The 10,683-nt window shown below is 38.9% G+C and overlaps 3 protein-coding genes across 3 annotated transcripts; all 3 read right to left on the reverse strand.

Annotated features, from left to right (window-relative positions):
• Positions 1-1,131: 1,131 nt before the first annotated feature.
• On the reverse strand, positions 1,132-4,115 carry VCUG_01787 (uncharacterized protein; the record flags this gene model as incomplete). Its single annotated transcript, XM_008076612.1, has 1 exon — positions 1,132-4,115. The coding sequence occupies one exon, from the start codon at positions 4,113-4,115 to the stop codon at positions 1,218-1,220; it is 2,898 nt and encodes a 965-aa protein (XP_008074803.1). The 3' UTR covers positions 1,132-1,217.
• Positions 4,116-5,891: 1,776 nt separating this feature from the next.
• Positions 5,892-7,751, reverse strand: VCUG_01788 (uncharacterized protein; the record flags this gene model as incomplete). Its single annotated transcript, XM_008076613.1, has 1 exon — positions 5,892-7,751. One exon carries the CDS (start codon positions 7,749-7,751, stop codon positions 5,955-5,957), a length of 1,797 nt encoding a protein of 598 aa, XP_008074804.1. The 3' UTR covers positions 5,892-5,954.
• A 522-nt stretch (positions 7,752-8,273) lies between these two features.
• Positions 8,274-10,126, reverse strand: VCUG_01789 (glycine-tRNA ligase; the record flags this gene model as incomplete). Its single annotated transcript, XM_008076614.1, has 1 exon — positions 8,274-10,126. One exon carries the CDS (start codon positions 10,124-10,126, stop codon positions 8,429-8,431), a length of 1,698 nt encoding a protein of 565 aa, XP_008074805.1. The 3' UTR covers positions 8,274-8,428.
• Positions 10,127-10,683: the final 557 nt, after the last annotated feature.

Below are 10,683 nucleotides of genomic sequence, written 5' to 3' on the forward strand. Positions count from 1 at the left end.
AAGACAACGATGTTATTGCGAACTATCCGTTAGACTTTCTCAACAAGCAGCAGCCTTCAGGAATGCCACCGCACAAGTTAGTTCTAAAAAGAAGTGCGTTGATAATGCTATTGCGCAACCTTGATCCAGCCAATGGCCTGCTCAATGGCACACGCCTGGTGGTTGAAAACTCCACACAAACTTCATCATAGCTACTATTGTAACCGGATCCAGGAAAGGTAGCAGGGCAGCCATACCAAGGATCGACATGGCACCGAGCGAGACACAGCTGCCATTCATACCCAAGAGAAGACAGTTTCCGGTTCTTTTTTCGTTTGCGATGACAATCCACAAGTCACAGGGTTAGTCATTTGACAAGGTAGGTGTTTATCTGCACAGCTCTGTCTTTGTGCATGGTCAGTTGTATGTAGCTCTGTCGAGAGTGCGCTATGCAAACGGTCTAAGGGTGTATGTTGCTGACAATGGAGACCAAGGAAAGCATGAGAATGGTAAAGTATACACAAGAAATGTTGTATACAATGAGCTACTGGAATGAAAGTGATTTATTGATTTGTAACTATACAACAGTTGGTAGAAAGGAATGACCTAATGTTGCAGTTGTATTCAAAAGCGCTATTTTGATCTACTATCCATTCATACACCCGTTTTTAAAAAACGGAATAGCACAGCTAGTAATTACAAGAGCATTATTCCTTCGTCGATGTAAGATCATACAAAATAATAAAAATGGCTTATCACATGCTGTACATTCATTTTAAAACAATAGAAGGATGTTAAAACGGCCTTTACAGCCTAAGCAAAATTACTTTGGACAAACGATTACGATCATGAACGTAATTCAAATGTTTGATCTGTGTAATAAGCGATCTTTGCCATTAAAATTTTCAGTGCAATATACTCGCTACAAAATCGTTGAAACATCGTCCGTCGCGTCACCATCAAACAACAGGTCCTTCTTAGGTAGCAAGGATTATGCACCTCTCAATACCAGCAGTAAATAAACATTCATCTCTACAAAAGTCGCATCACGCCACATGAACGTAGAGTGTCGTTTCAAAGTATTTTACCGCAATGCTAGATCCAACACACGAAATATCATCTCGAATAGTTCTGCGGCAGCAGTGCATCCGACCACGTTCTCTCGTACCTCCAAAAACAACGTTAATATGTCAAAACCAACAAACTTTTCAAACAATCACTTTTATTAAATATCACAATCATCTCCTTACGTAATTATCGTTCACCAGCCGTAATAGCCCCTTAGAGTTAAACTCTAACGATCCAACAACGATACTCTTCTCCTCCCTCTTGTTCAGAATTTCTTCAAACGTAATACACACATTCTCAACAGTCTGTCCACCTGCCAGCACATGAATATCAATAACACCTGGCTTCTCACACGAAAAGTAAAGGACCACAGGATCATCCATCATGTAGTCATGAACCGCCATGAGAATATTCTTTTTATGCAATTGCTTGAATTTGTACTTGTATGTGCCGTATATGCTCTTCCTGCTGCAATTGCCGCTACCCTTTACGAAGTAGCTTTCGAGCAGCGACTGGAAATATTCGGTCACCGTGTCCATACGCAATCTAAGAAATTTGTTCTGCTTCTTGAGGTTGTTCAGTGTTTTGTTATTAATTTTGATTTCCATCCTTCGTTGCGACGTGAGAATACGTATCTCTTCAATACGCTCGCACACCTTTTGCACGAGCTCGTCGTACTTGTTAGCCGTGAGCACACGGTTCTTTTCAAGCATATCGATTCTTTTGAGCACTCCCTCCTTCAGCTCGTCTAGAAGTGTTGAGTCGTTTATATCAAGGCTCTCCGCCCTGTCATCGTTATTTACGAAGGAGTCTTTGTTGAGAAGATCGTATTCGCTCTCATCCGAGTTATTAACATTGTCGTAATCCTCCATGCATTCCTTTACACTCACTTTCATCAAATTGTTCTTGTAGTTCAACAATTTCCTGTATTTACACTCTTCTTCTCTCGTGCTCTTACTCATCAAAATGCTCTCCAAGTCTCTTCCTTTTGTTACGCTTATGACATCGATTACGTCTCCAACCACGCCAACAAACTTATCCTCCTCATCTTTTATGACCGGATTAGAGAGATGAAGAGTTACAAACTCGTTGTCATAATATTCGTACGGCTTAGTCCTCCTTATCAGATTGTCAAAGTCCGCTGACTTAGTTGTTATCACCTGCAAAATGCCCAGTAGCTGGTTCAACTCCTTCAATGAGAATTGTATCATCGGCTTGTTGATCCTGAACTTGGAGTTGCTTGTTATCTTCGTCTTCCGAGAAATGCTCTCACAGAAATACATCTCAAGCTGTTCGCGCACGTCCATGCCCCACGATGACAGTGGCAGGTAGTAATCGTTGTCGAACTCACCCTTTATGATGCCGCTGAACACCGCGTCAATGGTGAGCAGCGTGTTTCTGTCGAACTTGCCCTGAAAATTCGGGAATGCATCTGGTGCAGCGATGAACGGCGAGATAAAATCGCTGTAGAAATCGCAGAGATCAGTCGCCCTTTTGCTCTCACCACGTTTGGAGAAGAAATACAACACGTAATATGGCATTGCAATCCCGCAGATCGTATCCACTGTGCGTGACACGATATCCTTAATGGTGTTCAAACTCTTGATGTAGTCCTCCTTGGCGTTGGATACGTTTACTTTGTCTGTGATCAGCAGGGCGTCACGGATCTCAGTTGCTGTCTTAGAGCTACGGAACAAGTTCACTATGATTTTGTACGAAACCAACCGAATGTCCTCCTCCGTGTTGTCCTCCGAGTAGAAGCTGCTGCTCATCAATTCGTTGTTATCCTCATCAACTATCTTCAGGATGAGGTACTTGTCTCGTTCCGAAGACGTACTGAACAAAGGAACGATGTACCGTGCGATAAAATCCTCCAACTCGTCCTTATCGATCTTACCGAGGATATCAAGGAGTATCTTAGGTTCTGTCTGCATGTAGAACAGGATCTTTTCAAAATTCTTATTGTACTCTGTAGGGTACAAACTGCTTTCTAGTCCAATATTGAGGCGCGTGTTGTCAAGCACTTTTTCAATTGTGCACATAATTTTATCAATCTCGGTTTCCAGCTCATAATTTTCCTTCAATTTCTCTGTTATGAGCCTGTGCTTGGCATCAACCACATATTTAATGTCAGTTGACTGTCGTTTGAGAACTTCTCTGATAGAAAAAAGCGATGCCCTGCCCGAAAGCACCTCCTTCATCGGATTTCTCATCAAAAATCTTCTAAAAGTACGTCTCAACACCTCATCATGTTTTGATGAAAGCCGTTGGGCAATCTTTTCCTTCAGCCGTTTCTTGATAAAATCCACAATAACCATAGGAATCGTATTGTTAAGATTCTCAATCTGTTCCTTAAGAATGCTTTTGGTGCTGTTCACCTTTTCACGGTACTCTTTGTACCCGCAAAGATTCTTAACAAGTCTTGAAAGTCGCTTCGGCGAAGGCACATATTCTTCATCAATTACCTTCTTCATCTCCTTTACGTCCCTGCCAATCGCATCAAATTGCAGTGCACTAAAATTCTTAATCTCTTTCCTAGCGCTACTCAGCTCTTTCTCCGAGAACACATACCTCTTCTTCTCAATTTTATTGACGTATCCAAACTTCTGCAGATGATTGGAGAGCGCATGCAAGCAAAAAATCACCGACGGTATGTTCACATCATCGTACGCATCCAAAACACCGTAGTGGTAGCAACGGTTGAGTTTTACATCTCTAAGGAAATTCATGAATACGTTGTGATTGTCTGTGTGCCTGTAGACCAATTCATTGTTTCTGTACACCCTGGCATCTTTGCCAGATATCACGTTGGCCAGATCCACCAATATCTCACCCTTCCGCAACTTCTCCTTGAACTCCAAATTATTGTTCATTTCCACGTGTATGTTCTTGCAGATCCAATCACGTGCCTGCGCCATATAACACAAATACTCGTACTCCTTCTCATATTTCCTGTTTTGATCCATCTCATACGCAGATACGCTTCCCTGCTCAATTCTGTCATGCACATTTTTTCTGATCGGTTTTTTTGACTCGTCGTTCAAATCGATCTCTAAATTCTCGGCCATTTGATGGGGGTAAGGATTTTTTTTCCTCTTTTTTAATTTTATTTGTTAAAACAAGAAAAATGAAAGTTAAAGATTGTGGAGGGCGGTAAAATGCTTTGGCTAACAAAACTGTTTATTTTAATAGGACCATCATTCAGGCTATCAAACACATAATTTACTCGCCAAAAATGTTTTTTATTACGTGCCACTGTGTGCTTTGAACTAAATTAAACTTATACACTGCTTCAATGGGCAGGACCTGCACAAATATTTTGTTCCAGTAGAAGAACGCTTAAAATCAAAGAATAGAGGGAATTGATAGCCGTCTGAGCATAGGTTCATGTGAGGAACAAACTTCTCAATAAGGAATCACGGCTCCAAATATAAATCATGATGATAAAAAAGCGGAATACTCTTCGTTGTGTATAACTATGAACCACATGTACATTAACTTAGTGTACTGTATAAGAACGTGAAGAGAGAATTCTTCCCACTGGTAACCATAATTCCACTTCGTGCTGCTATCTAAAATGCCTAATTTATGATGGAATACTAATAAACATACAAACAAAAGCTTTTTATCACTCTATTACCATTATACCAATAAACTGGTGAATTGTTCCTCTCTCTGCGAGACCACCGCAGCTTTTAGCATTCTTTTGATTTAATTATCTTGCTAAATAAAAATCTTGATTTAACAAATATGGAATGCGTCGATTTTGGTCGATATACATTAATTTATACCGATGATATACTGCCATCGCTTATATAAGGTTGTAAAAATGAATTATTGCCGTATTGCTTCTACGAAAAGTCGATATATATGCTTTAAGTTAACACAACTCACGAAAATATGCTATGATACCGGACATGGATCAAAATTCTTTTATAATTGTCTTAAATGTTCTAATTCACATTTTTTATACCTTCAGAACACAAAAGTGCTCGGTATACGTACTCCTACAGAAAGCTTTCTTTTATTACCAAAACCTCATGCTCTACACTTATACTGCCGTTTATTAACACCCTACTCATTTATTAAACACTATTTTAGCGAATGCTTGTAATTGTATAGGTCTATTACATGATTTCATCCCCTTCTCCGCTTTAAAATTACAGTTCTATGTACGGTGAGTAGCGAAGAATCAATCAAGGAACGAAATATAAATATTTGAAAAATTAATATAAAATTATATATTTCCCTTTTTTAGACACGTAAAAGGAAATGGATAGGGATACCTTCGTGTAAATCATTAAGGACACAATAACCTGGCGCAATATCGTATGTTGCGTGTTATTTTCTTGATAAATAGGCGCTAGAAAGTTGTTGAGTGCAATTCATTTGTACATTGACAGCAGCAGTGCTCATACGGTTTGCTCATAAGTGAATATAAAAGACTCATCCTGCTGTGTTGTGGATGGAATCATGATGGGATGTACTGCATAGAATCGGTAATATAGCCAACAAATTGATGTGGGTTCAATATTCATGTTGGTATGTTTACTTGAAGTATGTCTTTTTGATTTGCTTATCAAGCGATCAATGGAATATTCTCACAGTTACCACATCGTAAAATTACGTACTAAAACATTTTTTGCTTGCGACCACAGTCCAGGGGATTAATTGGCAGTATAAACATGCAAAGAACACAAGATAAGATACCGTTCTGTTGTATCCGCCTTTCAAGAGGATCAACTTGCACAAAAAGATGATTGGATGGCACATTTCGGCATAAAACTTTTGAAACTGAACAAATAAAGTTTACAATTTTTGAGTGTCATCCAGAATTGGAAATTAAGCACATGGAATTAATTTAATATCACCTAATCTGGCATATCATGGGAACCTCACACGGCTGGTTACAATAAAAGTACCAGTCTCTCACCCACATAGGCTGTACACCGCTCACCCAGGCTTATCGCACTGCACAATTCAAACAACTCTTTTGCCATGACACTTTCTCTCTTTTCTTCTATCACACTGACAATCAGCGGCACCAGCTTCTCAATCACAGGCTTTATTTCCATAAGCAAAGACTGCTGCACATCTGCAAATATGCCTGAGTTCCTAAGTGCAGCAATATCTTTTTTGTCCTTAAAATCGGCAAGTCCCTTCAAAACTTTCATTTTCTCTGTTTCGTTGGACTTGCTTCGCTGCGAATAGAATGTGATTATCTCGGTGTAGTTGAACAATTCTTTTTTGTTTTTGAGTATGTAATCGGTGAGGTATTCATTAAGAATGCCGATTATGTTCACATCATCGTTGAATAGATAGTACAACTGAAGTAGCCTGGTCCGGTCATTTCTCTTGTAAAGGATTGCTGCCACCCGGTCCACTATTGCTTTATCAAGATAGCATATCTCGGATTTAAGACCTAGCAGGTCGTATGCCTCATACTTGACAATCATTTCAGCAACGATGGATTCATACCCGCTAAAAGAATGCAGTGAATTGACAAGTTTCAGCTTCCTATCAAGCGATTTAAAGCCTTTCATTAGTGTAAATACAATCTCGGCATACAGCGAAATATCCTTTTTAACTTTGCATAGCTCTCTCATCACGTAGAATATCTCTATGATCGAAAAATCACCTGCATACAGAACACGCATCGCAGTACCGTATTTCTTGCAGAATATGAGAACCAGCAGCTTGCACCCATCGACATCCAGCGATTTATTGAGAGTGAGGATGTCACTAACACTGCGTGCCTGCAGCAGCCTAAACCATAAAAAGTCCTCAAAACTTTCTAAAAGATTCTCCACATCCTCTACATTACAGACGAGCTGGTAAAGCATCAACTTAAACCGATCATTCTTAATGCTCCGTGCCTTTTCAAATTCAAGTTTGTTCACGTAATTGTTGTTAAAGAACGCAACAAGCGACTCTTTCAGCGAGGGTGCCATTTGATCGAAGAATACGTTGAAGGTATCGATCAATTCCAAGGCCTTGTGAACAAACCCGCATCTTACATACGTGTAAACCTCGGCAAAGAGATACCGTCCCTCATACGATTCAATAAAGTATTCGTCCTTCGGGTATTTTATTTTTACGTAATCCTCAATGTTACTACCCTTATTGTTTTCCAAAAGGACCTTCTGCACATGGTCGTAGTAACTTTTCTCCAGAAAGCTCAGTTCTTTGCTGAACAGCTCCTTTCGTTTGTAAAACTCCTCAATTTCCACATGTTTTGTAAAAAAATCGAAGGCATACTTTAAAAATGGATTCATAAAATCAATACGTGCATGTTTGTCAAAATTGACCTCAATAAACATGGAGTCTCTGACCTGTATTCTGTGAAATATCCCCTGTTTCATTTTGTCCTCTTCTTTTAATTTTTTTACAAGATTGGAAACGTGCGTCTTCGCCCTTCTAATACCATCCTTAAGCAAGCGATCATTTTTTATCCTTATGCTATGTTCAAAATAACCGTTTATTATCTCTTGGATATCAATATTCTCTTCCTTCACGGTTTTTTTCTTAAGCAGACACTTTTTCAAGTTAAGATCACCCAATGAGAACACCTCATCGATGAACTTGGTGCTTTTGCAGCAATTTCTATATTTATTCGACATCATTTTTAGTTTTGTGATGAGAAGAGCGTAATTCTCTATCTTTATTGGTTGCAAGACAAGAGGAACAAATTTGTTTTTTGTCATACGAAGGGATCGGGGTATTCATAATTTTAGGTTTCTAGAGGGATCTACAAAACTATGAGATACACAACCGGAAAACGTGACAGAGTGGTGAAACATCTAAAACATACCAAGTATTGCCAAGGCAGAGATTTTATGCAAGTAATAGATCTTTTAAATTTTGCTGTATATGCTATGCCACAAAAAATAGTTTTTGCTTCTCAAAAGATGAACCGCACCACTAACCATGAAGTATTTATCACCAAAATTTCACATCTAATTAGCATTAACTACACATAACCGTTATTGATAGGTTCTTCGAATCTACAACGTAATTAACAACTTTACATGAAATGGTACTAACCAATTAATTCTATTGTTCAATTGCAGCATGATGATGTATTTGCTGATAAACATATGTCTGATAATGTTCAAACCCGGCGTGAGATATATTCTTATCTTGCTTGGATGACCAGGTCATAGTGCAGAGTGTGTATTACGGTGGTGGTACCGCTGAGTTCTCCGATATTTTTGAGATGGCTGTTCAATTACTTTACTATCAAATACCTGATGGCTTTAACTATCTGTACAACACGCAATCACAACAAAATACTGTGGATGTAAAATTTAATCTTCTCAAACCATAAAATACGCATAGCGCCATAAAAATGCACGTATGGTTTTCTGAATACCTGAAATAACTATTTATTGATCTTGTCAAAGTCAATACTGCCTCTCACTAGACCATCGATCACCTCGACAACTTTTTCAGTTAAAACTCTCACCTGGTCCATACTATCTCGCTCCCTTATCGTCACCATTTCATCTCTGACACTTTCATTGTCAAAAGTAATGAAGTATGGTACGCCAATCTCATCAGAACTTGCATATCTCCTTCCAATCGACACGTTACGCTCATTCATAAACACACGTATATTCCTCAGTTTTAGCTGCTCAAAAATATCATTGAGCTGTTTCTTATAGTCTCCTATTCGTAGGCTGGTCAAACCTACCTGATAGGGTGCCACAACCGGTGATAATGAGAGAACATGTCTTTGTTCGTCATCTTTTCTCTCCCAGTATACCTGCTCAATAAGAGAGTAAAAGATCCTTCCTATACCAAAACTTGGCTCAATTACTGACGGCACAAAATCTTCAACATGCACCGTGTGCTCAGTTCTCTTGTACTCCAGACTAATCATCTGTCCATCAAATTCCATCTCCTTGACAAGATTATTCTCTTCAACCTTCAGGTTTTTTATTTTCTCCAGGAGAAGAGGTAGTTTATCCTTAAAAGTTTTTCCCCACTCTTTCATGTCACACATTGGTTCAAGCTTCACTTCTTGTCTGGGCCTATCTAATCTTTTTTGTGCAACCAAACTTGCACCCGAGCATTTCGAATGCATGCTCAAGTCATAACACGAACGATCCGCTATCCCTACACATTCAATATACCCATATGTGGTCAAGATCTCGGCATCCCAACAATCGCATGCATAGTGTGCCATTTCATCCCTCTTGTGCTGTCTGAATCTGAAATCTACGAAACCAACGGCCTTCAAGAAATTGTGTGTCAGCCCCACAAAATATCCTATGCATCGATTTTTGATAATGTTGTTATCGATGGCATCACACAATCGCATTCGCTTTGTTTCTTGCACTTCTGATCCAAAATGTAGAGTCAACTCGACATCTTTGACCCTATCGTACTTTGCGTGTGTCTTCTCATCGGAATGCACAAAAAATTCTAGCTCTGCCTGCTCGAACTCTCGAACACGCAAAAGTCCACCACGTGGACTGATCTCATTCCTGAATACCTTTCCGATCGAGAAGGTCCCAAACGGAAATTTCTCATTGTTCAATTCGTATACTTTCTTGTAGTTTAAAAATTGTCCCTGTGCTGTTTCGGGCCTGAGATACCCCAAATTCTGAGACTTTGGTCCTATGAAAGTCTTAAACATCAAGTTGAAGTGCGTAGCGTTTCCAAGCTTGTTGCCGCTCGGGCTTTTTACATCAAATTTGGCAATAGTTTCATTGATCTCTTCCAAGGACATGACATCCAGTCGCTCACCTGTTTCTTCGTCTACTTTATCCCTCAGATAGTGGTCAGCCCGGAAACACTCGCCATTTACCTCGTCGAATATCAGAGTGTCACAAAACTTATCAACATGTCCACTCGCCTTGAGCACAGCTTCAGGTAGAATTACGGAAGAGTCTACCTCGTATATATTTGGCTCGTTTGTAAATACACTGCGCCAGTAGTTTACAATATTGTTACGTAGTGAGCAGCCTAGCGGTCCATAATCAAAAAAACCAGCCACACCACCGTAAATATTGCTGGATTGTGATATGAAAAATTTTTTTTTCAGAAGATTTTCAATTTTTTGTGCCTTCTGCATCTATGGGATAGAAATTTAGAAAATTAAATTCGTGAATTGATCAACACTTTAATTGTTGCAGTAAATAGGTGTTGTACAGGAGTGATATAGTAGCTCTGTGAACCGAGCGTTATGAATGTAAAAGTATATTTAATGGTATTTATCAAGATTAGTATCAATTTAAAGGCTCTAAATGACCACTGGGACCATGTAGATACAAATATAGCTCGAAAACTGATTAGTGGTCAGCTTGGAAAAAGTCAAAAATTTTGTTTGGTATGCTTGCTCGGAATAGGGAGCTAGAAGTAGTGTTACAATTCATTTTTTCTATGATGATCTTAGTTTTCATTTATAAACAACACTAAGGAACATGATTATCAGCTAAAAATTAATCACTCAAACTCTACTAGGTGATTATAAATAAATGTGAAAACATGACATACTAAAAGAAAGAAATAAAGTAGATGGGTGATCAAACTTTGTTCTGTTTTATGAAACAGAAATAGAGCTATTAGTATGAACACAGAAAAAAGACAAGGAACTAACAGCAAGTAAATTTCTATAATTTGAAACGGATA

Source organism: Vavraia culicis, assembly GCF_000192795.1.
Source record: "Vavraia culicis subsp. floridensis unplaced genomic scaffold supercont1.32, whole genome shotgun sequence".
Taxonomy (NCBI): Eukaryota; Fungi; Microsporidia; family Pleistophoridae; genus Vavraia; species Vavraia culicis.